The sequence below is a fragment of the Lontra canadensis genome, unplaced genomic scaffold (assembly GCF_010015895.1).
Source record: "Lontra canadensis isolate GAN:19392208 unplaced genomic scaffold, GSC_riverotter_1.0 scaffold220, whole genome shotgun sequence".
Taxonomy (NCBI): domain Eukaryota; kingdom Metazoa; phylum Chordata; class Mammalia; order Carnivora; family Mustelidae; genus Lontra; species Lontra canadensis.
Genome location: NW_022631214.1, coordinates 686804 through 702232, shown reverse-complemented (window position 1 = coordinate 702232; position 15429 = coordinate 686804). Strand labels below are relative to the sequence as shown.

General features: G+C 43.0%; 1 protein-coding gene across 3 annotated transcripts; it reads right to left on the bottom strand.

Annotated features, from left to right (window-relative positions):
• Positions 1-520: 520 nt before the first annotated feature.
• ZNF10 (zinc finger protein 10) lies at positions 521-13346 on the bottom strand. Of its 3 annotated transcripts, XM_032849210.1 has the most exons (6): positions 10236-10472; positions 8163-8289; positions 7706-7801; positions 4695-4699; positions 3850-3853; positions 521-2200 (listed from the first exon to the last, which is right to left on the bottom strand). In XM_032849210.1, the coding sequence occupies exons 1-6, from the start codon at positions 10446-10448 to the stop codon at positions 744-746; spliced, it is 1902 nt and encodes a 633-aa protein (XP_032705101.1). In that variant the 5' UTR covers positions 10449-10472; the 3' UTR covers positions 521-743. The 3 variants fall into 3 exon arrangements, with proteins under 3 accessions (XP_032705101.1, XP_032705103.1, XP_032705102.1); XM_032849212.1 differs by lacking the exons at positions 3850-3853; positions 4695-4699; positions 7706-7801; positions 8163-8289 and adding exons at positions 11090-11191; positions 12760-13346 and having other exon boundaries at positions 521-2203; positions 10236-10325; XM_032849211.1 differs by lacking the exons at positions 3850-3853; positions 4695-4699 and having other exon boundaries at positions 521-2203; positions 10236-10470.
• Positions 13347-15429: the final 2083 nt, after the last annotated feature.

Sequence of the window (15429 nt, the reverse complement as noted above, 5' to 3'; positions counted from 1 at the left end):
CATTTTCCCTGCTGCTAACCAAAATGTGGTTTAAATCAGACACATAAAACAGAGTAAACACTACTAAATATCCCAGAAGAGGACAATTAAGTAAAAAAAGGGGAGGGGGGCGCTGGAATACTATTTTTCCACTTTTGTGTATCAATTTTTGTGTATCAATTTTTTTATTCGTTGCAGTAGCAACACTCATTGATTTACCTTTTTGAAGAAGGTAACAAAGTTGGTTAATCTCTCAACAACTCACCTAATTAATGGTTTCCTCTCAGATTTTAGCATTTTAAGGCTTGATCAAGAATGCTCCAAGGAGGGGCGCCTGGGTGGCTCAGTGGGTTAAAGCCTCTGCCTTCGGCTCAGGTCATGATCCCAGGGTCCTGGGATCAAGCCCCACGTCCGGCTCTCTGCTCAGCAGTGAGCCTGCTTCCCTTCCTCTCTCTCTGCCTGCCTCTCTGCCTACCTGTGATCTCTGTCAAATAAATAAAAATAAAATCTTAAAAAAAAAAAAAAAGAATGCTCCAAGGATAACTGCTTTTGTAGGAATTTGTGGAAAGAAAGGCTGATGTACTTGTGTACTAAAATGAAATCTGTGGGTTAGTTCCCCTTCTAGGACCAGTTCTCTAGTGCACAAAAGGATAACAAGACTGACAGCATTTCTGCACAGATTACATCTACACAGCTTCTTTCCAGAGTTTCCAATGCAAAATAAAGTTATTGCTCTTTGTAAAGAACTCTCCACATTCACTATACTAATAAGCATTTCCTCTAATATGACTGGTCTGGTATCGAGCAAGGTTAGGGCTACTGACGAGCGCTGTCCCACACTGGTTACATGTTGAGAACTGCTCTCCAGTGTGGGCTATCTGATGTACGATCAGTGGAGAGTTCTGGCTGAAGATAATCCCACACTGATTACACTTATAGGTCTCTTCCCCAACATGAACCCTCTGATGCTTAATAAGGTCGTTCTTCCGGATGAAGGCTTTTCCACACTGGCAACATTCATATGGCTTTTCTCCAGTATGAATTCTTTGATGCACAATGAGGGCAGAACTCTGGCTGAAAGATTTCCCGCAATCGTGGCATTCATATGGTTTCTCTCCAGTGTGGGTTCTCTGATGGGAGAACAGGTGAGAGCTTCTACTGAAGCATTTCCCACAGTCTTTACACTCGAAGGGCTTCAGTCCCGTGTGAGTTCTGTGGTGCACCACAAGGTGAGATCTCTGGCTGTAAGATTTCCCACACTCATTACATTCATAGGGCCTCACTCTCACGTGAGTTCTCTGATGCAGAATGAGATGTGTGCTCTGTCTGAAAGACTTCCCACACTCAGGACATTCATAAGGTTTCTCTCCAGTATGAGTTCTCTGGTGCCTAATAAGCCTGGAACTGTGAACAAAAGATTTCCCACACTGGCTACACGTGTACAGTTTGTCTCCTGTGTGAGTTCTCTGATGCGTGACAAGGTGAGAAAACCAGCTGAAGGACTTTCCACACTCTTTACATTCATAGGGTTCTTCACCAGTGTGAGTCTTCTGATGTCCAATGAGGTGAGAACTCCGGCTGAAAGATTTTCCACATTCTTTACACTCATAGGGTTTTTCTCCAGTATGAATAAGCCGGTGCCTGGTAAGATTAGAGCGCCAGCTGAAGAATTTTCCACACTCCTTACATTCATAGGGTTTCTCCCTATGTACACCCTTTGATATACCAAGGGATGTACCACCGGTAAGAGAGTTCACAGGATCAGGGCATTTGTAGGACTTATCTCCTGGCTGGGTTCTTGCAAACTGAATAAGGTGAATGTTTTGACAGAAGGTTGGACCACATTCACTGCTACCTGCATAGCTTTCCTGCTGACCGCTAAAAACTAAATTCTGTTTTAAACTTTTAGTATGTGAGTCATGTTTGTGGAAATATTCTCTCAGTACCAGCTGGGTAGGAAGAAGACAGTTTCCCCCATATTTACCATTTTCACAGACTCTCTCCTGAGTAAGTACTTTCTTTTGGGTGAATGCCACTTGCCTCAAATGTCTCTCCTGGTTTTCCTGATACTTGTCCAACTGGTCTTCACATCTCCAGACTTCTTCTAATGACAAGTACCAGAGATCATTTTTTGCAATTCCTTCCATTTTAATGCCACAGGACTGTTTACTTTTAGAAATGCTCTTACTGGAAATTGATTTAATTTCAACTGCAGTCTCCAAATCTGGAAGAAAAAAAAAAAAAAAGGAGAGAGAGAGAGAGAAGCCTCTGAGTAAGTAAAACAACATTGAGGTCTGATTGGTGGGATGTGGAAACAAGTATGTAGGCCATATAGAGCTGCCTTCATGGACAGTGAGAAAGGGCAGAAAAGAGCAGCAAACAGGGAAGGCACTGGGCTGTGTAAGAGCAGCAATGAGAGCAAAAAGACACAGTACTGGGTAGGACACATGGGATCAGACATTCAGTGCTGCGGGGCAACAGGGAAATCCCACAGAAAGGCCTACACTCCCATGATCTGATCTACTAATGACACAAGAACCTTACATGACTGACTGTTGTCAGGTCCTTCTCCTGGTGTTGGGGTCCATTCCACGTTAAAACATGTTAACCCCCTAGGGCCTGCCTGGGCCTACTTAGCCATAATGACTCCGTGTTGCCTAGGTAGACATTTTGTTGTTTAATAAATGCCTCAACAGTTACTGATATCAGCTCCAGGTAACTGTTACTAAAACACACACCTAAAACAAGGCCATTTTGTTTATATCCGTTCCAGGTAACTATTACTAAAACACATACCAAAAACAAGGCCATTTTGTTGTTTAATAAACGCCTCAACAGTTACTAGTATCGGTTCCAGGTAACCGTTACTAAAACACACAGGTAGGAGACATCCAATCAGCCAAAGCCATGTATGTAGATGCCTGCGATTGTGCCCTATAAAAACTAGCCTGTAAGACCAAGGGGCGTCGCTCTCTTCAGAGGCGGCCCTGGCCGGTCAGTCTGACTTCTAATGTTTGGCATAGAATAGACTTTGCGTAACTTTGTCTCAGTCTCGTTCCTTTGATAACGGAACCAACACTGGCATGCATTCTTCCCAGCTACAGCCAATCTCACATTCCTAAGCCATGAGTCCAATCATATGCTGAGCCACTCCCTGTTCTTGACACCACTAAAGGACTACAGAATAATGTCCAGATAACTGGCACAGGAACCCCTCAGAAAGGCCGTGCAGCAGGTTGGAAAAGCAAATGGATATACAGGTTCTAAAGCTTTAATTTCAAGTTTAAAGCTTTAATTTCAAGTTTAAAGCTTTAGTGCTACTAGTGGTGAATTTAGACAAGTTGTTAAACTTTTCAAATATTACTTTGCTTATCTGTAATCCAAGAGACACAGTATTTGTGGTGTAAGATTATTATGAAGTATTATAAGATGTGAGTTCGTCACAGACTCACACATGTATGGTCAAAGCAATACCACAGTAATCATTATTAATATTCTCCTGGTCTTGTATTTTGATTCCTTTGTTGTGAAACATCAAGACTTAACAACTGGGACCCCTGGGTGGCTTAGTCAGTTAAGCGTCTGCCTTCAGCTTTGGTCATGATCTCAGGGTCCTAGGACCGAGCCCCATACTGAGTGGCCTGTTTCTCCCTCTGCCCTCTCCCCTATTCACATTCTCTTTTTCTCTATCCCAAATAAATAAATAAAATCTTTAAAAAGAAAAAGGACTTAACAACTGATAGGTACTCGTACCACAGGATACTATATCACAACCTAGCCCCTAACTCATATTCTCCTGGACTTTCCTGCCCTTTTGCGTATATCTGTGTGTATTATTGCACATTATTTCTCCTAGTTAAAAGCTTGTTTGTCTCTCAATGCCTTTTAGGTAAAATGTTAGGTTCTTAAGATTTTATTTATTAAAGAACACGCATGCACAAAAGCGGGCAGGGGCAACAGGCAGAGGGAGAGGGAGAAGCAGGCTCCCCACAGAGCAGGGAGCCCAATGCAGGACTCAGTCCCAGGACCCTGGGATCACAACCTGAGCTGAAGGCAGATGCTTAACTGACTGAGCCACCGAGGAGCCAAAAATGTTAGGTCTTAACCTGGGGGGGGGGGGGAAGCCATGTTTTTTAAATGATCAATATGCCTAACATGGGGCTTGAATCCACAACCCCAACTTCAAGAGCTGCATGCTCCATCGACTGAGCCAGCTGGGCACTTCTGAAAAACACTCTCTACAAAGTACCACCACTCCTACAAAGTACCATCACTCACTACAAGTGAGGTGATATTCTATTCTTACCTGGAATGTGGGTGAATTTTGTGCCCCAAATAAGACACATTGAAGTCCTAACCTCCAAGATCTCAGAATGCAACCTTATTTGGAAACAGGATCATTGGCAGATGTCGTTAGTTAAATGAAGCAGTACTGGTGCAGACTGGGCCCTCCCATCCAATATGAATGGTGTCCTTACAAGAGGAGAGGAGACACAAAGACGCACTGGGAAGACAGCCATGTGCAGGGGGGGCGCTGACTGGAATGATGTGCTCATAAGCCACAGAACACCTAGGACTCCCAGAGCCACGAGAGACCAAGAAGGATCTTCTCCTAAGGGCAGCAGAGGGCATGTGGCCCTACTGACACCTTGATCTCAGATTTGTGACCTCTGGAGCTTTAAGAGGGCACACTTACATCACCCAGTTTGTGGAACTTTATCTCAGCAGCACCAGGAGAGTAACTCACCTGACAATGATCCCCGTGCCAGGCTCCTGACTCCTGCCTTCTTTGTGGGAACCCCATCATTCCCAATCTTCTTTTATTACTGAGTCACTAGCTTCTTCCCCAGCCTGATCTCTTTTTCTGTTCTAATCTTAAATGTTTTTGAAAGAAATTTGCGGGGGGCAGATGGAGAGGCAGAGAGAGAATCCTAAGCAGACTCCCTGCTGAGCACAGAGCCGGACACGGGGGTCAATCCCACAATCCTGAGATCATAACTTGAGCCAAAATCAAGAGTTGGACACTCAACCAACTGAGTCACCCAGGAGCCCCTTTTTTCTATTTTAAATTGTGATAGAATAGGCATAACATAAAATTTACCATCCTAACCATTTTTAAGGGCATACCTCAGGTACTCCACACATTCACATGGTAGTGCAGCTGTCCCCGCATCTCTTCTCATCTGTAGAACTGAAACTTGGTACCTCTTAAAAAGTAAGGCCCTGTTCTCCCCTCCCGCCAGTACCTGCTAAGCACCATTACACTTTGTCTTCACGATTCTGACAACTTTAGGGGTGCCTGGGTGGCTCAGTGGGTTAAGCTTCTGCCTTCGGCTCAGGTCATGATCTCAGGGTCCTGGAGTCAAGCCCCACATTGGGGTCTCTGCTCGGCAGAGAGCCTGCTTCCTCCTCCCTCCGCCTGCCTTTCTGCCTACTTGTGATCCCTGTCAAATAAATAAATAAATAAACAAGCAAACAAACAAAAAAAAAAACGATTTTGAAGACTTTAAGTAACCTCGTGTACTTGTCCTTTTGCGTCTGGCTGATTTCACTAACATCCTCAATGCTGATCCATGCTGTAGCAGATGCAGAATCTCCTTCCTTCTTAAGGCTGAACACCAGCCTGGTGCATGTGTGCGTGTGCACTGCCATCATGATTTCAGACAGGAAATACACCATCCTTTCCCTCTCTTCCCCTCCACTCAAGGCATCAAAATCCCATGGAAAGTTCTGCAAACCACAAATGCCAACTGGAAAATTTTAAAATGAACACGTGTGAGGAAGAGTGAGGGCTGGGTACCAAAGGAGAACAACCCTGAGTGGCATGTTTAAACATATGAACATGCTGCTTTCCTTCATCAATCCTAATCCACGTATTATGTAGTACAACACTCGAGTGAGTAATACTTAAAACATACAATATCCATTCATCAACTCAAAATCTGCATTTTTTTAGAGATTTTATTTTAAGTAACCTCTACACCCAATGTGGGGCTTGAACCTACAACCCCAAGATTAAGAGTCACACGTTCCTCCAACTGAGCCAGCCAGCTGGCCCCGCATTTGCACTCTTAGAGCCACCACTCATTATCCTTTCCGCTTTGACCCTGAGGCTCCTGCAGCCATGTGTTTAACCACATGGAGCTTCGGTACTTCTTTTGACAACAAAGTCTCAGTAGAAATCTAAACTGCTGCTCTAGTTAGTTTTAGACAGTTGTCAAGAGAGTCTAGGAAAGCTTCCTAGATGAATGAACATAGGAATGGAAAAAATGAAAGAAATAATGAAGAAATGAAAGAAAACAGAACAATCTTTCCTCCCAAGGCCCCAAAGCCAGCTGGCTGATCAAATTCTTAACGGTGTATTGAAGGACTTGCCTTTGAGGCAGTCACCTATAAGACCAAATGTAAAACAGTAAAAAATAGTTTATGATATTTAAAAATACACTGCAAGTGGAAGCTCGGAAAAGGAAGGAACCTGCACCTGACGAGGAGCCATAAGAGGTTTCACAGAGGACAACTAGGACTGACAGACTTTATTCACATCATACTCAAAGCTCAAGATGCAGGGAAGCACCAGACACGTGTGCACGCGGACACGGGGGATCAGACAGAGGCAACACAGGTCCTCCTAGCATGACTAGGCCACACTAGAGTCACATGGAGTCACATGCCTCCCCACACACCAAGAAGGCTACCTGCAGTATGACCCAGCAGCACCCGAGATGCCTGGGGAGGAAGATGCCAGATGGCCTGAGCCAAAGGCAGAGGCTTAAACACTGAGCCACCCGGGCACCCCGACCAGCTGCTCTTCTGAGTTTGCAGAAGGCTTGCGACTTCCTGCTGGCTGAATTCCTCTCTCCAGAACTGCTGTTCCCAAAACGCCTTTTTCTTACTGTATTCTAGCTCTTTATTTCACGTTTTCTTAAGTTATTCCTACTTTGTTTTCATCTTAATATCTCTAAAATGCAAATTATGTGGATTCAGAACATCCTTTCTGCAGCCTCCCTGTGCATTGAAAATCTGCTTCCTAGAGGTTAAGAAACAGAAGGTTGAAGCAGCACCTGGGGGGCTCAGTCCACAGAGCATCTAACTTCAGCTCACATCATGATCCCAGGGTCCTGGCACTGAGCCCTGCATCAGGCTCCCTGCTCAGTAGGAAGCCTGCTTCTCCCTCTCTCACTCCCCCTGCTTGTGTTCTCTCTCTCACTGTCTTTCTGTCAAATAAATAAATAAAATCTTTAAAAAAAGAAGTCTTGAGTGTGTAATGCACTGCAAAAAAAAAAAAAAAAAAAAAAAGTAAAGAAGAAGAAGCAGGAGTGGCCGGTGACCAAGCCCTGCTGCATGGCTCACAGATGGAAGAAACAGAAAGCCACAGGGAAGGGGCCACAGGAAAGGGAAAAGGCAGGCAAGGAGGAAAGAAAAGACTGTATGACGAATGAGAGAATGGGGATGTGAGAATCAGTGTGAGAATCAGGAAAGCAAGACCAACAGAGCGGAAACCAAGCACATCAACAAAAGGTAATTTTCATGAAGAACACATCATTGTCTCCAAATGCAAATGGCGTGTGACATGACTACAGAAAACTGGTCACGGGGAAACGGAAGGTAAATAAACTCAGTGTTCTCTACAAAAATGCACACAGCTAGTGACCACTATGGCCAGGGATTCCCGCCCCTAACAGCTCATCTGGGACACTGCCTGGAATGTCTCTTGACGGGTGCTCACCTGGCTGGGTCTCCCGGTGAATCCCTCTCTCCACCAGCCACGGCTCTTCCCCTTTCTCCAACTGGAGGATCACGTGTGGTTTAGGAAGCTGATGCCCTGTGCACAGCAAAAGATAAAGAACTGGACAGGGGTTGGGGAACTCTGGGCTGGACACAAAGAGCAGCCCAGATTCAGCCCCAAGCCCTAACCCCTTCTTAGTCCTGAGGGGACTATGAAGAGTGGACAAGGGGAGGCTAAAGAGGCAACAAAATGTGCATTTTTAAAAATTCAACAAATCAAAACAAAAACACCTTTTTTTCACAAAAGCAGAATTGAGTACAAAACCCCCTTCTATGCTCAAAAGAAATTAGGTCGCTAACCCCAAGCTCACACTCTGATATATGTCTCCATACCTTTTGATCAATGAAGAACCAAAATCGTCGCAGGGGTTATCTCTGAGAACAGAAGTTAGTCTTACCCAAGGAAACCAGGTTCTTATAGTTCTCCAGCATCACATCTTTGTACATGATCTGCTGAGAAGAGTCCAGCAGCTTCCACTCCTCCCTGGTGAAGTTCACAAGTATATCCCTGAAGGTCACCAGTGACTACAATGTGGAACAAATCTATAATAAGCCAGAAGTAGAGCTCGGCCCTTCCCTTCTTGAGTACTGACAGAAAGAGAGATTAGGCAGGCAGCATTGGTGTAGGAAAAGAGGATGGACCAGAATTTATTTCAAAAGTGAGTAGTACTTATTTGGGTTCTGGTCAAGTCCTAAAAGGAATGGCTACTAGATACCTACTGTCCAAAAACCAGTTCCATGTTATGCTCTAGGTTTAGAAACTGTCAGAACATTTTTTTTTGTCTATTTATTTATTTTAGTGGGGAGGGGCAGAGGGAGAGAGAGAAAGAGAATCCATAAGAAGACTCCCCACTAAGCAGAGCCCAATATGGGGCTCGATCCCAGGACCCTGAGATCACAACCTGAGCCAAAACCAAGAGTTGGACACCCAAATGACTGAGTGGCACCACCCAGGCACCCCAAAAGAAGTTTTATTTAAATCAAGTTTGTTATGAACAGCTATAGCAAGGAGTATCAGACACCAAAGTTACTCTACATTTATATTCTGCAAAATAAAGAACCTAATTTAAGGCAGTAAAAAAGTCTTCAGTCCAAGTACAACTTAATGCTTAAAAGACTAATGTCAGGGCACCCAGGTGGCTCAGTAGATTCATCTTCCAACTCTTAGTTTTAGCTCAGGCATGATCTCAGGGTCATGAGACTGAGCCCCGTGTCAGGCTCCACACTCAGCGGGGCATCTGCTTCCCTCCTTCTCCCTCTCCCCCTGGCCCCCACTCACACACACATGCTCTAAAATAAATAAATCTTAAAAAAAAAAAGAGACCAACTTCACCATGTTTTCTGATCTAAAATAATTATCCAAGACATTTTTCCTAAATGATGAATGGCATTTTTTAAAAATGTAGATAATATTTTAATAGTAACAAAGTAATTTGACAAAGAAACAATAGATAAAAGAAGCAAAGCCTTCTTAGTTACATCAAACAGAGATGCTGATTACACACAGAAACACCTACTTGAATGAGGATTTTTCTTCAAAGACTACGAAGGTCAGACAAGAGTGGAATAATAATTTTTTTAATACTGAAAAAAAGAACTGTCAAGCCACTTCTATATCCAGTGAAAACATATTTCAGGAATGGATGCAAAATTCACTCTCAAATGAAGTAAAAGAATTTGTTACCAGCATACCTGCTCTAAAAGAAATACTAAAAGCAGTTATTCAAGCAAAAAGGAAATGTTACCGAAGAGAATTTAAAGAGTCCTTTAAATCTCAGGACTGAAGGATGAGCAACAAAAACAGTAAATTATCTGGGTAAATATAATGGGCTAGTTTTCTTAAGTCCTTAAAAACAGGTAGCACTGCTAAAAGCAAAAACCAAACACTTTCTGGTGGGATTTTTCAATATACCAGAGGTAATACATGCAGGCTGCTCCAGCAGAAGCTGGGCCCACACGGGACCCAGTCTCCCTGCCTGGACACTCCCAGAGGCTCCGCCGTCCTCCAAGCTCCTCATGGCTGGGCGGCAACTACCCCTGAACAAGTCTATAACTTGTGCCCGAGCTCCCCATGGAGGCCTCACATAGCCAGCTCTACAGCTAGGACAACCAGGGACCAGAGAGACCCTCAAGGCACAACATTCCCAGTTTCCACAACATTTCTGTGGGAGGAAGTATGCACTTCATTCCCTAGTGTGGATCAAAGCATTTTCTCAGAGTGCTCAATATTACCCTGCTTGACTCCTGCCCACATCACTGTTAAACCTGCACTTCTTTTTATAAAAAAGGTATATGAATAGTATGTATTTTATGAATAAAACTACATCTACAAATAAAGCAAATGAAATAGTGCTAGTCTCCCAGAGGAGAGTGCCCAAGATATAATTTCTGAAGTTCCTAGGCAAAGGAACTCCAGAACTTAAGTAAAAAGGAATTCTCAATTGGAAAACAAAGAAGGCAGAGCAACTTACATGGGACCCGGCAGGTGCTGACTCGGCTTCCATCCCCTTCTTGTTCTTGATGATGCTTTTTTGAGTAACGGAGATCCTGAGAAGAGGAAGCTGGAGAAAAGAAAGAATCATGAGGGAAGGCGGCCGTGACAGGGAGGTTTTATAAATCATCAACCTAGACTCCCTTACACCTGGCTGGGTATAATGCAATACCCACCACACAACGAGGAACATCAGAGATAGTCCAAAAATACATCTACAAAGTCCCAGGAGTATGAAATCCCCAGGAGTATGAAGAACTATATAGATTGCCATTTCCCCCCTAGTCTCTAGAGTTCCATGCAAAATCTCATTTGCAATTTAATGGTGCTGCTGCTACAAATCCTCTTTTTTGAGAAAAACAAACCAAGACACAAAACCTGCCTCAATCAAACTCCCTTACATTACAGATAAGAAAACAAGTGTTTTCTCCAGCTGACCAGAGAATGGAAGTCAGAGATTGGAAGCACAAGAAACATGTGATACGCCATTACTGGCCTGCAGGTGGATGGTGTCACAGGGCAAGGAATGGGGGCAGTCTCTGGGAGCCAAGAGCAACACCCAGCTGACAGCCAGTCCTATCATGGTCCCACAGCCACAAGCAACTGAATTCTGCCAACAGTCAGAGCCTCCAAATGAGAACCCAGGGCAGCCAACACCTTGAAAGCAGATGTTGCATATCTGAGCAGAAAACCCAGCCAGAGAGGCTCAGACTTCCACCTACAGAATTGTGAGCTAGTGAGTGAGTGCTGTTTGAAGCTACTAAGTTTGTGATAGTTTGTTACCCAGCAATAGGTATTATCATTAAACAATAAAGAAAAATATCATATATTTACCTACGTAGTTACCATTGCCACTGCTTTTCATTCTTTCCTGTAGATCCAGATTTCCACTTGGTTTCATTTCCTTTCTCCCTGAAGGCCATCTCTTAACATTTCCTGCAATGTGGGTCTGCTGATAATGAATTCTTTCAGCTTTTTAAGTCTGACAATGTCTTCATTTGCCTTTTTTTTCCCCAAACAGCTTTACTAAGATATAATTCACATACCATACAATTCATCCACTCAGAGTATACAATCCAATGGTTTTTGGCAATTAAATTATCTTTAAAATTCTAGTAAAAAATTAACTTTGCTATCTTACTGTTAAGCATACAATTCAGTGGCATTAATTACATTCACAATAGTGTACAACCATCACTAATAATTCCAGAACTTTCTCATCACCCCAATGGAAACTCTGAAACATTAACCAAACTCCCCACTCCTGGATCCTCTCAGACGCCAATAACCTATAATCTACTTTGTCTCTCTGAATTTGCCAATTCTAGAAAATGCATATAAATGGAATCATACAATGTTTGTCCTTTTGTGTCTAGCTTATGTGACTCCACATCATGTCTTCAAGGTACATCCATGCTGTAGCATGAATCAGAACTTCATTCCTTCTAATGGCCAAATAATATTCCATTGTATGGAGAGACCACATCCTGCTTGTCCCTCCATCTGCTGATGGACCCCTGGGTTGTTTCCATCTACTGGCTCTTGTGCACATGCTGCTGTGAACACTGGCATACAAGTACCAGCTTGAGTCCCTGCTTTCAATTCCTTCCAGGCTATACCTAGAAGTAGGAAGTGCTGGGTCATACGGTAATTGTATGTTTAACTTTTTGAGGACCCCACAACTGTTTTCCACAGTGGCAGTGTCACTGTGAGTTGTGATGCTGAGATCCAATTTCCCCACATGCTTGCCAAAACTTGTTATTCCATTTTTCAAATCATTATAGCCATCCTAGTTGGTGTGAAGTGGTATTTCATGGTAGTTTTGATTTACATTATTTTCATGTACTTAGTAGCATTTGCATATCCTCCTTGGAGAAATGTCTGTTCAAGTCCTTTGCCCATTTTTAAATTGGATAGTTTGTGCTTTTGTTATTGAGTTGTAGTTCTTCACATATTCTACATGTGGGCACATACGTGTATTTATGTATCTTATATACATTAAACCCTTATCAGATATATAATTTCCAAATATTTTCTCCCATTCTGTCGTCTTGACTTTGTTGTTGAAATATACTTTTGCTGAATTTAGAATTCTAAGTAGAGTTAATTTTCCTTTCAGTGCTTTACATAAATAGTTCCACTCCCAATGTTCCAGGAATTACAAGAGTTTTCCAGTCTGGCTAGTGGTAATAGGCAGTATTCCCCATGCAAATATCAGGACTATTCCCTCCAGCCCTGTAGAGGATTCTTTCCCTGGCCTTGTGGAGTTTCCTTACACATATGTGCTGCTCTGTGCTCTTGAGTACTCGTGGGAGACCCTCTGCAGACCTCTCCTCCCTGGTGGTCTGTCCTATGAACTCCAGCTGCTTTGCTCTCCCCAGATCGGATTCTCAGATCCATCCTTGACTCAGGAAGTCTGCTGGGCTCCACCTCAGTTTCACCTTCCTCTGCTGTAAACGGGAAACCCTCTCAAGGCAATAAACCGAAGCAATCAGAAGGCTTACCTCGTTGATTTTCCATCTCCCAGGGATGACTGTCCTTTGTCATCTGATGGCCAGGGTCTTAGAACAATTGTTTCATGTATTTTTTCTGTCTGTCTGTTGTTGTTGTTGCCGTTGTCCCTGTTATTCCATGTTGGCCAGAAACAGAAGTCTATAAACATTGCATTTTTAAGTTGTTTTAAATTTAGATTGTATTTTTAATTTCCACCTTTTGAATACCAAGCTTGAGTATTTCCCATGCTTGTATTTACAGTTCTTTTGAATCTGTTTTCTTTTCTATTGTTTTCCCCTTTGTCTTCTGGAGATCTTATGGATTTCCATCTCAGTTCTATGCAAATTTACATGAATAAAAGCAGTATGGCTTCTGCCCTGCCACACCACTAAAACGGTTCTCACCAATGACATCTAATACAGAGGACACTGTAGGCCCTTTGATTGTTCTTGAAGCTCTTTATTTACTTGGTTTCCTTCCTCACCTAGCTTCCCCCTGTATATCTTGGTTCTCAGTCTTCTCTCCGATTTACACAATGATGATAAACCTTAATGTAGGTTTCCCCTCGCTGCATCTCTCGGTCTCCATTTTCAAACCCCACCCCACCCCCGGGCACTTTCAGGACACACAGTATACCTACTTGTTTTATCCTCACTGTCTATCCCACTGCCAGGCACACAACAGAACTATGTTTCAGCTACAGTGAGGAGAACACTGTCTTCTATCCCAAGCTTGCTCCTCGCTGTCAAGTGTGTATTTCCAACCATGGCTAACAGCATGGATTCTGCAGCCAGCCTCCCCAGATTCCAGTTCCTGCTCCAATACTTACTAGGAAGTTTCTTAACCTTTCCTGGAACTTACTTTTCAGTGTCACATGAATAAAGGCTGAAATAACGAGGGATGTTAAACTATATAAGAAATTACTTTATGCAACCAAGAGAATGGTTTTCATGTGTCTACGGGTCCTGTGGAACAGGGATATTTATTTTGCATTATTCCAGAGGGCAGAATTAGAGGAGTAATGAGTGTAGTCACAAAAAAATCTATTACAAGTCAATATTATAATAATATGACACCTGGAAATAGATCAGGTTGTCTAACAAAGCAGGAAATTCTGGCCACCAGTAAATTTTCAATTGGATCTCACTTAAAAAACAACTACAGTACAGCCTCTACTTTATGTTAGTATCTAAGGTCCATTCCATTAACTCCCATTTAGGATTACATAAAATACAACAAGCCTGCAATTAGTATCACGTCATCTTAATTTCCCTTTACCTCCACTTTTGAAAACTTACTCAAACCTTTATCTAAACAAGTGGTTTTCAGCCCCAACTGAACACTGGAAATGCCAGGTATATTAATAAATTATGAGACCTGGGTCCCATGCCATCCTTCTCTGAGAGATGCTGACTTAAGTGTATGGGGAGTGGCCAGGCTTTGTTTCTTTTCAACAGCTCCTTGGGTGACTCAACTGTGCAGCCATGTTTGAGAATCACTGATCTAAGCCATTATTTAATCTATGCAACTATTCAAATCTATTTGAACTAGTCAATTAAATTATACCACTTCTTAGGGATAATCAGATTCTTTTTATTTAAGATTTTATTTATTTATTTGATAGAGAAAGATGGCAAGAGAGGGAATACAAGCATAGGAGTGGGAGAGGGAGAAGCAAGCTTTCTGCTGAGCAGGGAGCCCGACCTGGGACTCAATCCCAGACCCCTGGGACCACGACATGAGCTGTAGGCAGACACCTAACAACTGAGCCACCCAGGCACCCCAATTCTTTTTTTTTTTTTAAGATTTTATTTATTTTGGAGAGAAAAGCATGCACGCGTGCACGAGCAGGAGATAAGCCAAGGGAGAGGAAGAGGGAGATAATGTCCAGCAGACTCTAAGCAGAGCCCGACATGGAGCTGAATCCCAAGACCCTGAGATCATGACCTAAACTGAAATGCTTAACTGGATGTTTAACTGACTGAGCCATTCAGGCACCCTGGAATAATCAGATTCTTTTATGAGTCACCAGAAACACAAAGAATCTTTCTGTGCAACTGGCCAAAACTGATTTCTCTTAAGTAACAACTGTCACTACCATGTGGGAACACTGGGATGAGTTTTACTTGTGTTTAGGGAAACAGCTGGTAAGTTGACTACTATCTTAATGTTATAGATTTGGATCTCCTTCTGTAATTTTAATACATAATTAGTGGTCACTTACTATGTGCCTGGCTCTGTAAAAGGCCCAGGAGATAAAAACATGAATAAAGTATTTATTCTTGACATCAAGCAGCTGGGTCTAGCTGAAGACACTGAAAATGGACACCTTAGTCCACTATGATTACAGCTCTGAGCAACAGCATGCCCAAGGGGTCATGGAGCACAGAAATGCACCCAGCACCACCTGGTGGTTTCAAGGCTGGGCCCTAGACCTAATCAGATGGACAAAGAAGGGTGGGGACCTATGTAAACAAAGGCAGAGATGAAGATAATGATTTTTCTATAAGGCAGGGAGCTCAGGGCAGCTGGCATATACTGTGCCAGGCAGGGAACAGCCTGAAAGGAGCCCATAGACGCACATGATCAGACCTAGGTCACAAAAGGAAAAAAAAAGCCATTTTCAGAAAAATGCCATTTTCAGAGACTCTCTCCTACATGTTACAAACCCAGAAATGATA

Bases quoted from the DNA above. Each gene is read 5' to 3' on its own strand.
- ZNF10 (XM_032849210.1), bottom strand. From the start codon at position 10,448: ATGTTCCTCGTTGTGTGGTGGGTATTGCATTATACCCAGCCAGGTGTA. The intron at 8,290-10,235 runs GTAAGTTGCTCT...TCCACATTGTAG, and splicing joins CAGCACCTGCCGGGTCCCAT to TCACTGGTGACCTTCAGGGA. The intron at 7,802-8,162 runs GTAAGACTAACT...TGCTGTGCACAG, and splicing joins TAAGAACCTGGTTTCCTTGG to GGCATCAGCTTCCTAAACCA.